Consider the following 22,506-nt stretch of genomic DNA (forward strand, 5'->3'; position numbering starts at 1 on the left):
ACGAGTACAGAGAAGGGCAACAAGAATTAGTGAATTGAACAAAGGGTTGCTCTTACGAAGAAAGGCTTAAGTTTTGCAAATTACAGTGTCTGGAGACTAGGCACTGGCAAGGCAATCTGATAGAGGTGTATAAAGTCATGAATGGTTTGAGCATGCTCAATGCTGATGGAACTCTTCCTCTTGCTCAGAATAATCACCTGAGAGGGTATAAATTCAAATTGAGGAAAGACGGATGTAGGATAGATGTGCAAAAATTTGCCTTTAGCCAGCAGTTAGTTGGTGGAACAGACTTCCATCCCTTGTTGTGGAAGTTGATAGTCTAAATTTAAGGCTCATCTGGACAGGTATTTCAAACAAAGGGATGAAATGGGAGTTGTTTTTTTTCTTTTGGCTGATGCTGCATAAGCTTGCTTTCTTGCATCATATGCCTCTACTAATGCTAATGACAATCTCTTTGCTTCATGATACACGAAGCCTGCTCTATTCTAACTGTAGGCCATAAAAGCATGATTTAAGTTGACTCCAGCAGATTAACTGAAGGGAATTAATACCAGGTGTCTTATAGGACAAGTTTGTTTACAATTTATATTTAATTTCTAAATCTTATTTCGGCCATGTTACTTCTTGGCAGTTTCTGACAATCCTGTAAACTACACCCTAAGGGCCTAGCAGAAAGAAATCCTAGCAGATCTTGGTGGGGAACATCTTCCCCACCAAGATCTGCTAGGATTTCTTTCTTTTTGTTTTTGTTCTGATGAGAGTAGTGTATGAGTTTCTGAGAGTCCTATAGGAATCTCTCAGAGCATTAACCTCATTGTGGGGACAAGTTGCCCTTGCTATCTACAAGTGTTTTCTGGCCTGGTGTACCCTTTGCTGGAGAATATCAAGCTCAGGGTACCACCAGGGAAGTGTGAACAGCAGAAAATGAAAAGATCCAACAACAGAATAGTATTAGCCATATAGTGCAAGAAAGCCATAGGCTTTTGTTGCACCAACTAAAAAAAAAAAAAAAAAAACTTCCTACAATCTAGTCTGGACCCCTTCCTCCTTTTTTTAATTAATGGACCCTACTTCTGGAATTCTTTATAACAGTGATAATTCCACCTTCATTTTACTAGCCCCTCTGAGCCTTATGAATCAGGTTCCTCTCTAAGGTGCTAGTTGCCAAGCTCTGTAGCCCAGTCTTTCCTCATACAGTTGCCCTTTTGCCAATCTCACCATGAGAGTTGTCCATATTTAGACTCTATCAAGAAGCTTAATTTTCTTTTTTCAGATAGTTTCCATACTTAAACACAGTATTTCAAATGTGGGCTTAGTTGCCTTATACAGTGAGATTATGACCTACCTACCTCTATAGGATATTGTTTGATAAATCATCAGTAGGACACCACGGGCTTTCTTGGCTGTCTGTTTACACCGTGCAGAGAACTTCATATTTGCCCATATTTTACGTCTCTGATCTCTACTGTTTCCTCTTTATATTTTCCTCATCTTTCCTCCTCTCTGTTTTTAATTCAATCCCACCAAGTGTTGTTTTGGGATTGCTATTTCCCAAATGTAAGAATTTGCATTTTGATGCATTAAAACACAGCTGAAACTCTCTAACCACTTTTGAAGCCTATTCAAGTCATCCTTGACTAGTGCTTCAAGGAGCACTGCTTAATTATTAATGACTTGCCCAAACTTTACATTGTCTGCAAATTTTGAAATCAAGCCCTCTGTCTCTTTTGATTTATGAAAATCAAACAATGGTCCAAGAAGACATTTTGGGGAGAGATAGGAATCCACTTCTGATGTTACATCAATGTGAAGAATATCCATTAATCCAAGCTCTGCCTTCTGCATTACAGCCACCCTGTGGTCCATCTTAGTTTTTCTAGTAATCTCGTTCTAACTTATACAGTAAACTCCCATGAGGGCTTGGTCAAATGCCTTGCTAGAAGCCAAATAAACTGTTGAAATTGTTCCCTCCATCTAGCACATGATGGAATTGTCAAAGTAGGTTACCATGTAAGTTAAACATGATTTTCCCTTAACAAAACCATGTTGCATATTCTTCAGAATGCCATTTATATCTAATTGTTCCTGGATTGCACCCTTAACCATTGCCTCCAAGATTCTCTACCATGGTCTGTAATTACAGATTTCACTTTTAGAACCACTTATATATATTGGCAATACATTGGCACTTCTCCAATCCGAAGGAAGGAATCTCTCCCAAGTTCAAGGATGCCTCTTAACATCTTGAATGTTCAGTTTGCCTTTCTGTCACATAACAGAACAGAGACCAGGTTGTAGTTGCACTTATTTTAGTTCCAGTTATTTCAACACTGAACCATTGAAGGATACCATAGTTAGGAGCACAAGCTCCAAAGAAATGCAAACTGACTCCAACCAAATATACGGAAGATAAAAGAAACAATCAGATGGGCTCGAAATAGTTAATGTTAAGCTACCGAAGTTAACAGAAAGAATCTAACAGAGAAAATATTTCAGACAAGAATCAAATATACAAATTATTATTGTAGAAATTAATTTCACAAAATTGAAATAATTTACAAAATTACCAAAATTAATTCTACACTTAAAGCAACCCAACTCACACTTGAGGAGACTCTGTAAATAGCATATTAAATCATTTATTCCAGACTGAGAACCAAGTGTTTTACTAATTGCAAAATTCATTTAATTTTTTTTCCCCCTACTTCTACTAAAAAAAAAAAAATTAGTTTTTATTAAATTGAAAAACTTAACTGGAATAAATTTTACTATGAATTTTCCAGGATTTACACTAAGTTCAGAAGTTATATTTGCTTTACCTTCATAAAGTTATTTTTATACAGGAAGCAAACTATCATACACAAGTGAAATTTAAAAAAAAAAAATAAATAATAATAAAGTATCTAACAAACTACAACAATGAACATCCAGAACCTCTCATGTACTAAACTGTAAAACATGTCACAAATATCTGTGCACCAAGAAAATGGCTAGAAACTGAGATAAGACTGTTCACCTGCAGAGATTGACTTCTCTGTTGCCTTATCTCTGCAGATAGAGATAAGTGAACTGTGGTGGCATTAGTGATGGTTGTAAGTTTTTCAAGAGACTTCAGTAACTGAATGCTATATGTCTTTAAAAATATTTTGCACAAAGCAAAAAATAATTTTCATATTTTCTAAAAATTTAACCAGTCTACAAATTCTCAGAAATTTAACTGTCTTGTGCAAGCAAAGTTCAGCTCATCACTGGCTTAAACCATAAAGTAAACACAGAACTGGTAAAAGTTTAGTACCTACTGTAATTTTGGACTTATTTAAAATAGTTGCACTCATTATATACATCTACCTCAAATTGTTTCTAGTACAATAAATACTCTCCCTTGCTTTTGTTACTATTACCAGTTTTAATGTTTATATGATATACCATACAAATCACCTTTATTTAAAAAAAAAAAGGTACTATTTGCCAATTCTAAAAAATTTATTTATGATTTGATCTATATCCATTTTTCATTTAGCTATCCTAGAGGTTTAACCTCTAAACTACTGAACATAGGTAACATAAGTTTAGAACAAATATTATAATTACTTTAAGAGTTGAAAAACAAAATAAAGTTAATTTTACAAGATAATTTTGCAGATATTTCTTGAGCAAAATAAATTAAAGTATGCATTTTGTATATGTAAACATTAAAATACTTTAAAAATTGATTCAAACTATTCATTAACTCACAATTCTTCTTCTGGAATATGTCTCACTTTCATGTGTGCAATATCATGATAAATTGCTGCCCTCATCACCATTTCCATGGGAGCAATAACTGTATAATTTTCAGCTCCATGTTCTAGTACCAAAGGGTCAGATACATTTGGATCAAACATTACAGCATTAGGAGTAACAAGAAGAACCCCATTTACAATCCCCTGAAATAGACAAGAATATTTCATGTGGCTGATATTACTGAATAAAATAAAAACTTTTTGCTAGAGTTTATACAAATAAAAATGTCTGTAAGTGTTTCTGCAAATCAACAACTTGTCATTTCCAAGTTATAATCATACAATAAAAGTAATTACGCTCTATGCAATTTTTAAACACATTTTATAAGCAATAAAATGCTTTAGATATTTTCAGATTAGTATAGGGCTCCAAATGGGAAACTGAACACTCATCAGTGAAACAGATCAGAAGGCAATTAACACAATACATGGCAATACTGATAGGCAGAACAAACCAGAATAGAATTCTGACATGCTCTTATCATTTCTGCACCTGAATTAGCATTTTCACAATTTAGCCATCCAAGTAACCATCCCCTAATCTCAGAAAGATTTAAGAAAAATAAGGGTAATTTTACATGAAATATTTAATATTACATGAAACTGCCAATATTACACAACTGAAGGAAAATGTAAGTTTATTAAATTCAGAAGATGCATTAATAATGTTTATGCTACTACAGTTGTTCTGGGTCAGAAATCTAAGTATATTCTAGGTAGGAGGGGATGACAGCATTGTACCTTTAACAGAGAGAAGAAGTTACTTATTCAAGGTGTAAGGTGTAAGGTAAGGTGTAAGGTGTATTTAGTGTCAGACGGCACCAGGGGTTTCCCCCATCTCCGCGTAGTTTTCATTGTGGGTGTACCAGTTCACTGGAAATGCCAGAGATTTAAAAGTGTATGGATATTGTATATGTGTAGTGCCGTGTACCGTTGTTCATCTGGTCGTTTAGCCGCTGGACCCCTGCTGAGGCCCAACGTTGCCCCACCTTTGCCCCGTGGAGGCAGACCAGGAACCCAGTAGACTTAAGTTACTCTGGCAGGTCCTGCCACCTAATTTCCTGAGATTTCAGTGGCTAGGACCTAAAAAAAAAAAAAAAATAAATAAAATAAAATAAAAATAAAAAATAAAATAAATAAAGAAATAAAATAATAATAAAAGGATAAATAAATAAAATGATAAGAAAAAAAAAAAAAATGTATTTATATTGCATGCATATATGCATGTATACAAGCACATATATGCACACACAACGTGCATACATGTGCCAACGTTAATCGTGGGGTTGACGTCACTTGAGTTGGGTGCATATATGTGTACATACAAGTACATATATACACACATGCACATATGTACACACAACGTGCATACACATACCAACGTCAATCGTGGGGTTGACGTCGCTTGAGTTGGGCCAGAACGTGGGTGAAGATATTTTGGATGTATTTAAATTTAGGTGTGTGGGACTTCGCTAGCGTGAAGATAGAGAGGGGGGGAAGGCTGAAGACTGGGGGGAGAAAGACAGAAATATGGAGCCAATAGGGAAGACAGCCCCAAGTTTAGTGTGGCATGCCCATGCCCCACCAGAGTGGAAATGAGGGGGGGCGACGAGAGAATCGTCTCCCCAGGGGAGTAGGGTTTAAAGGTGAAGGGGGCTAGGGTGCCCTCTTCAGGCTGCCGTGAGGCTTTGGGAGCTAAGCTGCAGTTTGTTGTCTCTATTCTTGTCCACTTGATTCAGATTGGGACACTCATGAGGCAATCCCTGTCCCCCTTTTTTTTTTTTTTTTTTCTCCTCCGTTGATTCTCTTTTCTTCTTCTTTTTTTCCTTCTTTTCTTTATTCCTTTCTTTTCCATTCATTTTCTTTTCTTCCACAGTTTTCTTTTCCAGGAATTGTCTCTGTCTTATGCGATTTATGTTACTGTACTATCAGTCTCGATGTATGGCAATTAACACCCTTCTCCTTGTGAAGAGGTCCTGTGCATACTGGGAGAACGCTCGGTACTCCTCTTCCGTGTCAATGAAGTGATGTTCAAGTCCTTTGGGGAGGTAATGGATTTTCGTGATGAGGGTGCATCTGAGGTCTTCGTATTGTGGGCAGTCGTAAAGCAGGTGGTCCCAGCTTTCGACCTCCCCGCACGTGCAATTTGGGTCATCGACGAGGCAGAAGCTGAACAGTTTCTGGTTGAAGGGTCCATGTCCTGTGAGTAACGAGGTCAGGTGCAAGCCCGGGAAGAACCAACCCGGTTGCCTTGGGTATATTTTGTTCAGTTCTGGAAAGAATTTACGAGTGATCTCGCCCTTTGTCGTCTCTGTCCATCTTTGCTGCCACTCCTGAAGGAGGTAGGTCTGTAGTCGGGCTCTTTCCGTTTTTTGACTGCTTGCTGGGTTGATTGTGAAGTCCTGATGATTTGCGGCCACTCCCTTTGAGTGCAAGTAGAGCAGTCCTGCTTTCACAGCTTCTAAATCCAGGGGTAGCGCGCCAGCAAGCACCTGCAGTGCAGGTGTGCTTACCGTGCGGCAAGCTCGTGTGGTTGTCAATAGGATGGTCCTATGTGTCATATCCAGGATTTTCTTGTTGGTTACCAGTGATGTTTTGGTGTACCATACTGCAGCTGCGTAGATTATTGCTGGGATGAAGGTTGACTTATAATATAGCAATAGGGTTCGTTTTTTCAGTCCCCAATCCTTCCTCGTAATCCTAGCCACTAGGGCTGAGTATCTTCTTATTTTCATTCTTATGTGTTTCAGGTGAGGTATGAAGGATAGGTTATTATCTAAGATAACTCCTAAGTACTTCATTTGCTTGGTGAGTTTGATGGTCAGGCCATTTATTTTTATTTGGGGCGGATGCTGTACCTGAAGAGTTCCTTTCAGCAAGATGGATATGGTTTTCGTCGGTGCAATTTTTAGCTGGTTTTTTGTGGCCCAGTATTGTAATTTCTGCATTGCCTGATTGCCGATGTTTTCCAGTTGGACTCTGGAATCTGCCTCAATAGTAACAATGAGATCGTCCGCAAAGGCCTGGGCCTCAGCCAGCCCCAAGTCCTGGCACAGGAAATCGTCCAAGACCATGTTCCAAATGAGAGGACCCAAGACAGACCCCTGCGGACATCCCCTATGTATGTTTCTTGTGATTTTTTGATAATTTGTATTTATTTCCACTCTTCTGCCTGAAAGGTAGTCTTCCATTGCTTTGTATAAGTTGATTGGTACTGCAGCTTCTCTCAGTCTGTTCAGGACGCTCGGCCACCAAAGTGAGTCGAACGCCCCGGCAAAATCGACTGAAATGACCAATAGATATTTTTTCCTGCACTCTTGTGCTTTCCTAAGCAGATCTCCAAGGGCATCCACCGTAGAGGATCCTGGCTTAAAGCCAAACTGATTTTTAGCTGCCAGGCCTGCCCTTTCGTAGTGGTTCTGTATCCGCATGTGGAGTAGCCTCTCGTACAATTTACTGACTACTGAGAGCAGAGCGATGGGTCTGTATGATGATGGATATTCTGGGTTCTTAGTAGGATTTTTCAGAATTAGCTTGGTGTTTGCAGTTTTCCATGCTGCAGGGAATTTCCCTGTTTCCAAACATCTGTTGTAGAGGGTGAGTAGGATTTGCGGAGCAATTTCTACTATTTTTTTCAGTATCTCCGGTTCGATCATATCAAGTCCCGGGCATTTGCGGTTTTTGATCCTGGTAGCAGCCGCGCCGAGTTCCTCATGGGTGAAGGGGGGCTCGAGCGCAGGGGTGATATATTTTTCATTTTCTTCGCAAATCTTATGTTGTTCTTGCAGAGTTAGGGTGGCGGGTTCCTTGAAAATTGTGTCGAGTATATTACCCATTGATTGCTCCCAAGTGGTTGTATAGTCTCCTTGCGAGGTCCTGGTGGTGCTGATCACCTCCCCCCTGGGCAGTTTGTTTGTAGTCACCTTGTAAACTACACCCCAGGGGTCAGTTCTTCCTGTCGTGGATACTAGACGCTCCCAGGAACGCTTCTTGCTTTTCTGTATCGCGTCCGTATACTGATTTCTGACTTCTCGATAGCGCTGTCTTAAAGCCTCCACTTCATGTGCAGGCCAAGTCCTACGGGCTCTCTGGAAATCTTTCCTAGCTTTTTGCATCTGGCGTCGAAGCACGGCTATTTCTGGGGTCCACCAAGGAACAGCACCAGGTTTTGGGTTTTTTCTTTTGATTGTTCGATCGCTAATGGTTTGTATTAGGTCTGTAGTCCCTTATTCAAGTCACTTATTCAAGGTAGTGCAATATCATGGCAACTCTTTGTGAAGGTATTTACAATATGAGATATACATAATGATGCCAATCTTAACTATTTAGTAGTTAGCTGAGCAGGTCTGATGCATTTGCACTAACTTGTAAGAAAAGAAAAGAATCATTCAGATTGAAACAACTTTACTGTGTAGAGGTAAAAATTCAATTATGGTTTCCTCTACAACCAAATTGAAAAATATATATTCATAAACTAAATTACGCACCACAATGACTTTAGTGGCATGAGGAAATTAGAATACAGTAGAGTCCCGATTTTTCATGTTATCCGAGATAGCTCTCAGCTAAATTTTTACATAAAGGCTAAGTAATGCCTTAAAGAGTTGTTTGTGTTCACATGTATGATGAGTAAGACTGATGAGAACAGATTGTGCTGTGCTGATTCACAAAATTTCGATGACTCATCTCCCCCGCACCCCTCTACCCACTCACCATGAAACTTAAGTTTTATCTGTCACATTCAGTTTGACATCTCGTTCAGGTGATTTCGCTTGACTAAAAAAAAAAAAAAAAAAAATTAAAGTTCTGTTTATACTCTGGCACAACAACCAGGTCAGTAGAGTTTACAATAAATCGTCAATACAAATATTTATCGTATTTAGTAGTCACGGGCTTGAACCCTGGTCCACTCAAGGAACGCATGCTATGCACTCTCGCTCCTGACCACTCAGCTACATCAGGCCTACCACTAGTTTATCGGTTCCACATGGCTTCTTTATTTTATGTACGAGTGTAAAAAAAAAAAAACGTGTCATGGTTTCATTTGAGACCAAGTTTGATGCCATCAAATGAGTAGACAAGGGCAAAACAATTAAAAATCTGGCCAGAGAGCTAGGTGTAAGTGAAGTGACTGTAGGAGATTGGGTGAGAAATCAACAGAACAATGAAAAATGGTGTTCAAAAGATCTGAGAAAAGTGATGAGCACATGAAGAAAAAAATTAAAAAGGCAGAGTTTGAACAAACATCTGAAGCACTTTGTGGTTTGCACAAATGAGACAGAAAGGAAGCCTGATTTCTGGACCAATTCTATAAGCAAAGGTTCTACAATTTCAGAAAAATTTGTGATGGTGATGAAGAATTTATGGCTAGCATGGGATGGTTAGATAGATGGAAAAAGAGGTATGGAGTAAGACAGCTGAATATTGCTGGAGAAAAATTCTGCTTGTCAGAAAGAAGTGCAATCTTTTACCAAAAAGTTAGAAGTCAGGAGGAAGGTTTAAGTTTGGATCAAGTTTACAACTGTGACAAAACAGGTTTAAATTATCAAATGCTTTGACCAAAACACTCATATCACAAGAAAAAACAGTGCCTGGGTATAAACATAGTAAGGAGAGACTGACAGTGTTGGCATCTACAAATGCTTCAGGAAGTCACAGGCATAAGTTGCTACTTATTGGAAAGGCTAAGAAACCAAGAGCCTTCAAACACGTACATGTGGAAAGTCTTCCTTGTAAGTATGCTAATCAATCAAATGCATGGATGGATTCATGTTTGTCAAAAAAATGACTTCGTTCCTGCAACAAAAATTTTTGGCAGAAAAGAAACTCCCAGAAAAAGCATTGTTGCTTCTGTACAATGCACCATCTCATCCAGATGAAACTGAACTGGTCTCTGGTGACATTAACTTTTTTTTGCCTCCTAATATAATGTCTCTAATCCGGCCACTAGATCAAAGTGTCCTGGAGACTTTGAAACAGAACTACAGATGGCAAATTTTAAAACAACTCCTGGAATATATCAAATGGTGGAACTGTTGCTAAAAGCCTTAAAAACATAAATGTAAAAGATGTCATTTACTGGCTGGCAGAATCATGGGAAGAAGTAAAAACATCAACTCATGAAGTTCTGGGAAAAAAAAATTCTGTGAAACCGAGGAAGATGAACTTCCGCTTATAGAGCTAGTAAAAAATCTTCAAATTCAGAACCTATTACGGCAGATATTCAAGATTGGATAAATGAGGATGATAATAGGAGATTACTGATGATATGATTATAAATTTAGTTTGTTTGTTATTTGGTTTTTAGGAGCATTAGCAACTAAGGCCATATTGCTCCGGGATATGCGGTGGTCATTCCCAGACCTTTCCACATCCGCCGTATTTGGTGGTAAAGGGCTCGAACCCCAGTCTAATCAAGAAGTGTGTGCTAAGCACTGCTGCTCCTTCCCACCTGGCTACGGAGGCACCTATAAATTTAGCGAATGAGAGAAAACAAGAGTGAAGATGTGTCCAGAAGGCTCCAAAATTTCACATACAGAAGGCCTAAATGCGATTGGGACCGCACTGCGATACATCGAACAGCAAATGAGTACGCCCGCCAATCTGCTGTTGAGATGCCCGGGAAACACTGCAAACAAGCAAGGAACTTCTTTAAAACAGAAGACTTTGAAAGAATTTCTAAAGCCTAATGCTGTAATCATGATGATGCATGTACTGTACAGTATAATACTATGTAAGTAAATAAACACAGGCTAAGGTAAAGAAAGCCATGCGAGAAGCATGGAAAATTTTGGCAAAGTTCAGCCGTGAAAGTACAGAGTACTGTACCGCACTTGTAGTGTTGCTTGCTCAGTAAACAGACAGTGGATGTTATCTGTAGTAGAAGTCGAGAACAATATATTAATTGACAGGTAGGTGTGACAAACTATGTACTGACTGGTGCATGAAGAACAGATAACATCTGTTTAGTCATTGGTTGGCATTATGATGTGTATTAATAGATAAAGAATGGTGCATAATTAGTTTCAGAATGAACTGCAATATAGATAATATTAGCAATGAATCTTTTAAAGTTGGAAGAAATTTGTGGGGAATAATGAAACATTGCTTCAACTTCCTTGATTTTTTGATGAAATCTAAATTAACAAAACAAACTGTACCGTTTTAAGTGCAATGATTATTTTAAACTAATTGAATCACAAATGGAGTCAAGTGGAAAGTTCTGGCATTGTAAAAATATTCTGCACGTGCGAGTCTTTAAAAATAAAAATTACAAAATAAAAAATACAGTAATAATAAACAAATTATCCTCCTCTAGTCCACCCACAATTCTATAGAAAAAAAAGGTCAGGTTATACCCTCCACTTTGGGAGGGGTTCAAGCTCCCATGGGATTCAATTTCTACTCCTGACCGATAACACCCACCGTCTTTTTAACTAGTGAGCAACAATACAAACACCATCACAGCAAACTAATTCCGCCGGTAAACCACTCCGAAATTTGCCGTACTCGTCATGTGGGCTTTCTTTACCTTCACCATAAACACAATTACAGTATTTAATTGCACACATACACATTCTTTTTTTTACAGTACATATACTTCCTTAATGGCAGGAATGAGGGAGATGCTAGAGGGGATTTGAACATTGTCGCAAGATCAGTATACGAAAATTTTCAGTGTTAAGAGTTTGACCATATCCAAGCTGTTCTTGGTCCACATTAACTCAGATAATCAGGACTATATTGTATTTACAGTTACATGATTTATATAAACATATTACATGATATTAATAGTTGCATATGATGCAAGGAAGTAAGATTATACAGCATTAGCAACAGAAAAAAAAAACCTGCCCACATCCATTTGTCTATTCCTTATAATTTATGTAATCTTTCCTTAAATTTACTCAAACTATCCATTCCACAATACAAGATGTAAATCTCTTCCAATAATCAATTCCTCTCTGGCTTACAGCAAATTCTCACATCAATCCTATAATCATTCTTTTTCAGTTTAAAAATATCCTTTAGTTGGATCATCCAAAAAGAACAAAGATGACATCAGCATTAGTTTACTCATTTCACTTTCTTAAATACTGCAAGAGAGTAATTAGACAAGATGACCCCTCAACAAATCTGTTGCTGTGATTGCCATATAACTTGCAAGCTGATCAAATCAACATGTCAAGATGATTCTGCATTGCTTCTTTAGCCACCAAATTCATTATTTTCCCTGGGACAGAAGTCAAGCTCAGATAGGTAATAACTAGCTTCACCCTTTGATCTCCTTTGTTAACAGGTTGTTGTTTGGTTTTAGGAGCATTAGCAACTAAGGCCATATTACTCCGAGAATATGTGGTGGTCATTCCCTGAAACTTTCCGCATCGTCCGTATTTGGTGGCGACGGGCTCAAACCCCGGTCTAATCAAGAAGCGTGTGCTACGCACTGCTGCTCCTTCCCACCTGGCTACGGAGGTGCCTTTTGTTAACAGGAAAGATGTTTGCATATCTCCAATCTGTACAGACCTTCCCTTGAATATAAGATATCCTCATAATTATGGCTAAAAGTCTGCTTCTCTTTTACTGCTTCTTTTAATATAAATGGACATAATTTCAGCAGCCTAAGTGCCTTATTTACTTTTAGCTTCAAAAATTTCTCTTACACTTTCCTCTCAGTTATCACAAAAGCATTTAGCTCCCAGTTAGAATTTGATATGCTTCTAATACCACCATCCCTAAATACTTCTTCATGCACAAAGATGGTTCAAGGTAGACTATATAGGTTGCTTAATTTATTTGAGCTAACAGAATTCACACTTAATGCAAAGTATGTGTGTGAAAGTTTAAATCATTTGTCAATGAAGTCTAAAAAAGGCTGGATATCTTTTATCTAAAAATGTGCTATAATACCCTTAATTTTACAATATAACACTTAGATAACCCTAAATACACACACCACTACCGATTCATCTAACATGCTGTTAGTGAAAGAGTAAGGAAATAGGTTTCCTATCTTTACTTTCTGGAGACTTGTTCCTCCAGGACACAGCTTAGGTTTACACTCTAGAAATGACTAAATTTAACCACAAGTCAACCTAAAATTATAGATCATTTTTAATCAAAAAAGATAAACAATATGAATTGTATTCGTTAAAAACATGAAGACACTGTGACCAGCTTTTCATGAATAACCAAATTAAACATCTTGGTGATTCTATTCAATTAAAAGATAGCAATAACTTTGTCAATCTGTGGATAAACTTAATCATTTCTAAAGATTGTAAGGCCTCTATCACTCATTGGAAGGATAAATGACCCCATATAACAGTAAAGACAAAAAACAAAGCAAAGTAGCATTATTTTTAAGTTATTTCAATATGTACATTAAAATAATACCCTGCTTTACTAAACTTAATACCTTTGGATAATCAAAAAGATATTACAATTTAAGCTATTATTGAGTTTTTCATGGCAACTGCAGTAATGGCTATTTGATCTCTTACTCATCCCAATACTTATAGCATCTCTTTCTCCTCCCTCTTCTTTCAGTTATTTATACACCAGATGATCAAAAGTATTGGGCACCCCTCCACAAATATTGTATACTGTGTCATATGTCTTACATGCATGAATACAGGCTCTGGATTACCAATAAAAATCTCATGGATCTGTCTACATATCAGCAGTATATTCAAGGCCAGTATGGGTTGTGGATCAGTACTTAAAGTTCCAAGTGCAATAGCAGGTATATGCCAAATCAGTTAAGTTGCAGTTGGATGCACAGAAAGTTATCTAAAGTTCCTAAAATTCATTCTGGCAGATGTTATTCAAAGATGGAAGACCATAGGCAATACTTCTATAATAAAAGCTCGCGATAACTTCAAACTCAAGGAATATGACTGCCCTCTTTATCCTTGTGGTGGAGGTGTGATGCTCTGTTCCCACCACAAGGACAAAGGTCACTTTCCTGGTTAAATCTTTTTAATTTTACATTAAGTTAACCCAAAGATGGAGTCTCTGCTTTTGTTTTGATACAAAACTGATTTAATAAGGGCATGTTATTAAATGCCGATAAGCTCTAGTTACATAAATGCAGAAGCATTGGGGCAACTAGTGTGCTGGCTCACTTAAATGTAAATGCTCTCTATTATTTGATGAACCACAAAGAGGTCAAATGTGTACAGATGACATGTTTCCTACATGTCATCTGTAGGAAACAGATGGTCCAAAAGGAAACCAGGTCATCTTATTGTCAGCCATCCATAATGCCTGAGATACAATGGTAAGGCAGCTATACTTAAGCTCTGTATATGGTCACCACTATAAATCAGCATTCAGAACAGTGACAGAACACCCAAATGAGTGACAAATCTCAGTATGTCTTGTCTTGACCATAAAGTTTGGTGGAGGCAGTCTGATGGCATGTAACTGTTTCAGTTAGTTCAAACTTAGTTCACTGGGAGTAATGCCTGAAACTATGAATCCCATCCTACTTGGATGCTCTTGACAATTATGCACTACCTACACTGTGGCAGTACCAATACAATAACATTCCTTGTCATTCGGAACTAGTTTGTGGACGACATTGAAAATCTGGATTTGCTGACTCAGAACTCTCGATCACTGAACATCTGTGAAACAAACTGAGTGCTGGATTAGGTTTCTGCCAAAATGACCATTGTTCAAACCAGTTTGCAGGAGGAAAGAAGACTAATTATGGCTGACACTCAACCACAAGTTAACAGAAAGTATGCCAAGGGGAGGGGGCGGTTGAGGTTGTTAAAGGTTAGTAAGAGGTTGCCATATTATGTATCAGTTTTTTGAATTACAAAAACAAACATTTCAAAGATTGCAACTACCTCTGTGTCCAAATACCTTTGATCGCAGTGATTAGCCTAATATTCTGGCTATGTACTCAATCCATTTGTTCTATAAGCCAATTTATTCAAATATGGTTTTTATTGAATATTTATATATATATTTTTTCTTATTCTATCCAATTTTGTAAGAGGTAGGATCAAAAAGTTCTGAGATTTCTATTTGAAAAAAATTTAACACTTACAGATTATCAGTTCTTGCTATATTTCAATCCATCTGGCCTGCTGTTAAACCTTGTTTCCATCTGACCTGCTGTTAATCTGGCAGTAGCATCCTGTCCCCTCATAGGGCTAGCAGGAAAATATTTATTGTTGGTCACTCACAGGTTGGGGAGTGGGATTAGTCATTACTTTGTATACCCTTATTAGTGTATTTGTTGCAGTTTTTTTTTCTGCACTTTGTATAAACTGATCCCTCTGAGAGGCCACCAAATCGTGTTACCACATTACGGCTCACCACATACAGTTCATCGGTAATGGAAGACATTCCTTCATCACAATGCTAAATTATATATTTTCAGTTTTGTCTGATTTATTAGATTTAAAAAAAGGTACCTTTTCTTTCTTCTCTATTATTATAAAAATAATAGATTTTCCTGCAATAAATAGGTGCCCCCACACAAACAGGTTACCATGCAGATCTGCACTGCCACTGTTTTAACAGTTTTGGTAATTTCTTGCTAAAGAATTTAACTTATAAAAATGAAAATTAATTTTTTGCTTAAAGCAAACCACACAAGCAGTTTTATCAGTGATTTTATCCTGTAGCTCTGAACTGTGGCAGTCAGGTCTGCAGGGAAAACTGCTCGCACGGTCATTAAATGTCACAGGAACCTTGAAAAAATAAGTGATTATGCAATTATTGAGTTTAAAATTTAGTTCAATATGGGAATAAATAATGTTTTCTCCATTGAAAACTAATTTCAAAGTATTTTCTTGATTAATTTGTAATGCTGGGACAATGTCAAAGTTTCATGCTTATTGTTTGTTATTTGGTTTTTAAGAGCATTAGCAACTAAGGCCATATTGCTCCAGGGATATGCGGTGGTCATTCCCTGACCTTTCCACATCCTCTGTATTTGGTGGTCACGGGCTCGAACCCCGATCTAATCAAGAAGCGTGTGCTAAGCACTGCTGAAAGTTTCATGCAAGCTTCTCTACAAATTTAAATTTGGCAGTAATTAATAGTATTATGTTTCTATTTCGTGGCATCAACCTATTTTTAAAATTTTAAGCATAATCAAAAACTTTGCTTCATTAAAACTAAGTAGTATTTCTAGTAGCCAAAAAACACAGCATTTAAATAAATGAATTATTAAAAAATAATAAATTAATAAGTAACTCAATCTACTGATAAAATATCTAGCATTAGCATAATTTAAGCACAATTCAAAATACTAAATACAGTACTTCTCAATTTAAAATTCATCCCTGTCGGGGGAGGCCATACCACTTGTGTTATAAAACTCAAGTCAAGGTTAAAAACTCAAAGTTGCATAATCTTTCATGTTTTAAATATCAGATATGATAGTTTGCAAATTAATGATATTCCAATCTGGGGAACTGTCTTCAATTTTTATTTGAAGACCAGTGAAAATACCACTCGCAATGTCCCGAAAATTAACCAGCCTCTTTTGATAAAAATTTTACCATGTTTCAAAAACCATTTTCTACAGTTTGAAGATTTGTCCAACAAAAAGCAAAATTTTATAGATCTTTGTTCCAAAAGTGATATTAAAAAACATAAAAATATGAAATTATTTAACAGAAAAAATAAACCTTGGCATATAAGCAACTAAAGTGCCACCTATCACGAAAAATTTCTAGACATTAAGTTATAAAGTTTCATTCTTAAATTCCATTCCAGAACTTTTTGATCCCACCTTGCATTTAGCAGTAAGTTTTAGGGATGTCATTTTTAAATGCTCTGAAAACATGTTCATTACACCAAAAACAGCTGGTCATTTTCTCGTTTCTTTTATTGCAAAAGAAAAGAAATGAAAACAGAAGATGGACTCTTAAACATACATAATGAGTGTAGATGAAATACACAACTCATCAAATCCATGCTCCAAGTTCAAAAATGGATCAACTGACTAAACCATGGGGTGTTGTTTATAACAATGAAATGTTGCAATAAAATTACAACAAAGAAAAACATTTCCAACCTAATATAAATTCATGAAAGACATCAAAATGTGAAAATCAATATAAAGCTCTAGGGATCATTTTAGAGTCATTCAAACCTATAATCATGCCATACTTGAAATAATATCTGAAAAGCCCCTTGTAATTACTTATATTTGATACTTACTTGTCCATCAGTGAAATGACGAGCTGTTACCTTCAAGAATCTTTGAATACGTTCACTGTGTCTTCTAGCATAAAGTCTTGTTGAATCTCCAGAATGTGCACCATCTTTTCCATTATTTGGATGTAAATGAGTAACTGACGATTTTTCATCTGAACTTTTAGGAGGTTGACCGCCTGAGGTAATTCCTTCAGTGACCTAAAGAAAACGTCCCCAAAGAAAAAAAACAATATTAAATTAATTTTCATTAAACTGCATTAAATTATATTCTTTATTAAAAAGCTATCATTAATTCATTAGATTACTTTATTAATTAAGAATTAAAACTGACAGAGCATTTTAAATAAATTAAAAATTTAATGGTTTAAAAAGTTTGACAATTTAAAATACCAAGCATATTCGGCTCTATTTTTGAGCCCGTCTCAAAAAAAAAAAAAAAAAAAACTTTCAACAGCTGATGCCACATGGCACCAACTGCTAGCAAACTCATATCCTGCCTGGATTCCAGAAACTAACAAAGAAATGGGGGCTTAGTAAGCCCCATTTCTTAGTAAGCCATATTTTAATCAATATTAATTGAGTTAAAATTTAAGGAGTACAATCTTTAAAAAAAAAAAAAGAAACAGATCTTTGATAGAGCTTCTTCCCCCATCCAGACAATGTTACCTCTCCTACAATAGTGACAGAACTTGGGCTTATGGCTCTAGAAATGACTATTCTATCCACGAGTCAACCTAAAGTAATTAATACCATTTTTAATTGAATAATGGTCACCCAGTAGGCAAATCTATTATTCATTAGACTAAAGCACTGTTATAACCATTTTCAGAACTATTTGGTTCCATCAGACAACAGGTAGCCTCAATTATCAACCAATTTTGTGTTGAACAGTGAATTTAAATGAGCAGCCAAGCAACATTCAGAAAAAACCTTCCATTACATAAAAATAAAACTCCTATTGGTAGGAAACAGATCTACTACAGTAGATCAAATATATAGAACCAGAGAGACAACATTGTCCCCAAGCAGTAATGACAGCAAAATAATCAGCATGAGTTTCTCTCAAACAATTTCAATACCTGCATTGAAATTGTTTTCCCACTTCTATTATATACATACATACATTATATACATATATATATATGAAAAATAATAAGAGTTTACCTCAATATAGTACGTAGAACACTTCCATATGATACCCTCCAGAAATTAAAACGGAAAAAATGAAAAAAAAAAACTTACCGGTACATTAGAGTAAAATATTTTAAATAATATAAAATTTATATTTTACTCTAATGTACCGGTAAATTTTTTTTTCGTTTTTTCCGTTTTAATTTCTGGAGGGTATCATACGGAAGTGTTCTACGTACTATATTGAGGTAAACTCCTCTTATTTTACAAATATTATTATCAACGTAGAACGTATTGAGTATTACAGCTCTGATTCATACAATCTAATATATATATTTGAAAGATAGTGCTTTTTTTTGCATTGATGCAATTTTAAAAAAGTAGATTTTCAATACATTATTCCTTATTGTTAAAATAAGATAGCATTATTAAAACGAAAATTATAGTTCCTCAGAGCGAACGGTTTAATATACTTAGAACATACATACAAAGAACGGTTTAACATACAAAAAGCTTTCGGCTGAGTAGACAGCCTTCTTCAGTTAAACAGAAAATATTAAATTCGTTTTAATGATATGAATCCGGAGCGCATAGGCCTCTTTCACCATATAAGATAGCATTACAAGGTACATATCTTAAATTATTTCTAGCATTTATTCTTAAATATAAAAAAAGTGAATAATGGTACAATGCACCTGACGAAATGACTGACATACCCACTAGAGGGGTAAGAGACCTAGAACTGACGAGAACCTAATCAAGCTGAAAGCACTAAAATATACTGATGAGGCAAAACATTAGTGAGTTGTTATGCAAATCAAAGCAACTGCAGGTGAACTGTGGCGCATGCACAGGTCCGGACACTGTAGAAAAAACACCTGATGCTGAGCTTCATTAATCAGTATTATTCTTATTCTTCAGATGGAAAAGGCAGTGGACTTAAGCAAGTTTGACAAAGACCAAATTGTAATGGCCAGACGACTAGGTCAGAGCATATCCAAAATGGCACAGCTGGTGGGTTGCTCACGGTCAGCTGTGGTTGGTACCTACTAAAAGTGGTCTGGGGAGTGAAGGCTCTCCAGGATGGTACGTGGCAACAGAAAGGAGACTGTGGCGAAACTCGCCAGTAATTAGAATTCTGGTGACAGGAGTAATGTGTCAACACACAGTATGTTGAACCCTGCTGAAAATGGGGCTGTGTAGCTGCAGGCCGCTCTGAGTGCCCATGCTAAAGATGGTTCACCGCCGACAGCACCTACAATGGGCACGTGAGCATCAAAACTGGACTTTAGAGATAGAAAGTCATCTGGTGATATGAATCACGTTTCCTGTTGCATCAGGTGGATGGCCGGGTACGTGCGAGTCATTTACCTGGGGAAGGGATGGCACTTGGATGCACTGTAGGATGAAAACAAGCCAGTAGTGGTGATGTCATGCTTTGGGCGATGTTCTGCTGGGATACCCTGGGTCCAGTCATCCATGTGCCAGGCACTCTGACATCTACCACCTATCAAAACATTGCTGACCAGGTACACCCTTTCGTGGCAACTGTCTTCTCCTCTGCAGTGCAGTCTTTCAGCAAGATAATACACCATGCCACACTGTCCGGATTGTTCAAGACTAGTTCGCAGAACATAAGGAAGACTTCCAGGTATTGCCCTGGCCTCCAAATTCCCTAGACATCAATCCCATTGGGCATCTGTGGTTTGTGTTGGAACAACTCCGACCTGCAGCGTCTCAACCACAGACCTTACAGGATCAGCTGGTTACGTGTTGGTACCAGATACCACAAGACGCATTTAGAAATCTTGTAGTGTCCATGCCTTGCAGGGTACGAGCTGTTTTGGTGGCACACGGAAGACCAACATCATATTAGGTAGGTGGTCATGTTTTGGCTAAGTGTATAATCGACTAATCAACATGTCATTTCCTAGATGAATGATAAAAATCAATATATATATATATATATATATATATATTTCAAATTAATTTTTTTCTGTGTGAATGAAATGAAAAATGATTTTACCATAACTCAATAAATTAATAATTAAAGTACCTACCACCACAAAGTATCATCTCCAATTATGAAGGTTGACCATCACATACAATAATAATGACCAAAATACATCCCTTATTTTAAGAGAATGCTCACTGCACTCATTTTTCTGTCTTTACTGGTGGGATATTTCATTAGAACTCTTAGAATCAAAATATTATGATAAGAATTCTAATGAAACATTACCCAAATTGCTAACCTTGATACTAGGCACTTTCAATGTCTTAAAAAAAAAAAAAAAGTCACTTTTTGGCTAATTATAATCAAATAAGGCAATTTTTTTTTTTTATTTCATTGAACATTTTAAATGCATATATGTATATTTTTTGAATTACTGCAAGTATCAAAACTGAAAATTTAAGACTACAGGTACATGTTTGGATTAATGAATTTATGTTGGCAATTTTGGAACTGTACCATTTAATCCCAACTAACATGATGGCCTATAACATAGGTAAGAAAGGATAGATTCATGCTTGGATTTAAAGTGTTCCAACAAGTGTTTGGAACACTTTAAATCCAAGTGGCTACATATTGTAAAATTTTTAAACTTAATAGGATAAAACTGATTTTAAATCTTAGTTACCTGTTTATCAAGTGATTTTGTTTTATCAGAATCTGCTGCTTCTTGACCATTTTCTTTGGGTCTCTTTTCAGGAACAAAAAGAATCTGAAAAATTGAAGAGTGAGTATATATTGTATACCAAGTACACAATTTTTTTATAGTGCTACAGAAATAGTGATTATTAAACATTTTATCGAGTGTTTCAAATTAAAACACACAAATTTCAAATTAAACGACACAATATTTCCGAAACTTTTTCATTGAACCCGTTTTCCATCTTATTTGGCACTCATATACAGTGCCAGAATATCGAAATGGTGACCAGTCAGGTAGAGAAGTTAAAGTAGTGTGTACTATATTCCATGAAGCAAAATCTGTCAACTGTACAAAGAAATTTCAATTACTTTTAGACTGGAACCACTAATTCAGTCTATTTAAAACTGATAAGCAAATTCTCAGACTTGTTTACTCAGTAAGAGAAACACTGGTGATCAATCACCAAGTGAAGCAGTCTTCAATCATGTCCAACACATTCTTACAAATGTCCTAGGAAATCTGTCACACATACCAAAGCACAGTGTGCTAGTCTTGGAAAGCATACAATGATAAAACTACAAATGAAAAACTGTTGCAGGAAACTGCCACAGACAAGGTGTACTGTTTTAAAAATTTTTATGCAAAATACTCGGAAGTGACAGAAACAACTGAAAGTCTGATTGCACAGCATTTAATTTCTGCACATATGGTATACAGAGAATCCTCGTGTGTTGAAATTCCAGGAAAATTATGCTCTAAAATGGGCATAGTTTACATAAACTCACAAGGTCTAGGACTTAACTTCCCCCCCCCCCTTGGAACAATGGCAGAAACTGTCTACTAAGATTGGTCTGGGTGTGAGACATCCAACTGTTTGGCCACTCCAAAATCTCTAGATATACTCTCCTGCTTGACTTTGCCTATGGGGTTTCATAAAATATAGAGTCCCCACTGCCTTACACTATAGAAGTGAAGGATCAGATCACTGTTGTGCAACTTGTGGACCTTGGATAACACATAAGAATGTAACTATTGACTGAATGCGTGCTAAATCATAAGACATCCACAGTTCACCTACAGATTGTACAAAAAACCTGGGAACCATTTGTGCATTATTTTGAATTATATGGTTAATGCACTCAGTTTTAATATTATCAACAATAAAAAAAAAAAACTCATATACACTGGTGTTTAAAGAAAGTGCATCACCTAGGAATTTCATTAGGTTCCATTAATCACAAATAGAAATATAAACAAAACATTTATTAATAGTTAAGGCAAATCTAAGTAATATTTGACAGGTACTCTCAAATCATTCCAAAATGAGCATTTGCAATCTTTCTACAAAAGTTTTGGTAATCACTACGATTATGACTGAAATGTTATCAGAAGCCCTCAATTTGCTTCAGTTTATCATTTTAAATGGAAAACAAAATGAAAAGCTCACCAGGTGCAAACTAATCTTTAGTTGAACTGCCTTTGGCCCTGATGACAGCAGGACATGGTGCAGGCCATTGACAAGATCAATTTCTGAAGATAATCAACTGATAAGTTCCTGGTTCCAAACACAAATTATGGCTTCCCAAAGTTCAAAGGGTCTTTTGGTTTCTTTCTGGCAACTGCAGATCCCATACTGTGCCGACAGTTCACTATAGGATTCAGGTCTGGGCTGTTTCCTGACCAGCTAACAGACTGTTCTTCCAACCACTTTTTCACCTGTAACAAATGTAAACATTACTGTCGAACCT

General features: G+C 36.6%; 1 protein-coding gene across 2 annotated transcripts in view; it reads right to left on the reverse strand.

Moving 5' to 3' along the window:
- The window catches only part of LOC150077833 (oxidation resistance protein 1A-like), a 374,929-nt gene that overhangs the window by 78,228 nt on the left and 274,195 nt on the right, over positions 1 to 22,506 (reverse strand). For both annotated transcript variants that reach the window (XM_090384259.1, XM_090384258.1), the window contains exons 6-8: positions 20,744 to 20,827; positions 16,974 to 17,168; positions 3,736 to 3,926 (exon numbers count right to left, since the gene is read on the reverse strand). In XM_090384259.1, coding sequence (XP_090240385.1) covers positions 3,736 to 3,926; positions 16,974 to 17,168; positions 20,744 to 20,827 — 470 coding nt within the window. The remainder of the gene's footprint in view (positions 1 to 3,735; positions 3,927 to 16,973; positions 17,169 to 20,743; positions 20,828 to 22,506) is intronic.

Source organism: Mastigoproctus giganteus, chromosome 11 (assembly GCF_048544385.1).
Source record: "Mastigoproctus giganteus isolate SK-2022 chromosome 11, ASM4854438v1, whole genome shotgun sequence".
In the NCBI taxonomy this organism is placed as follows: Eukaryota; Metazoa; Arthropoda; class Arachnida; order Uropygi; family Thelyphonidae; genus Mastigoproctus; species Mastigoproctus giganteus.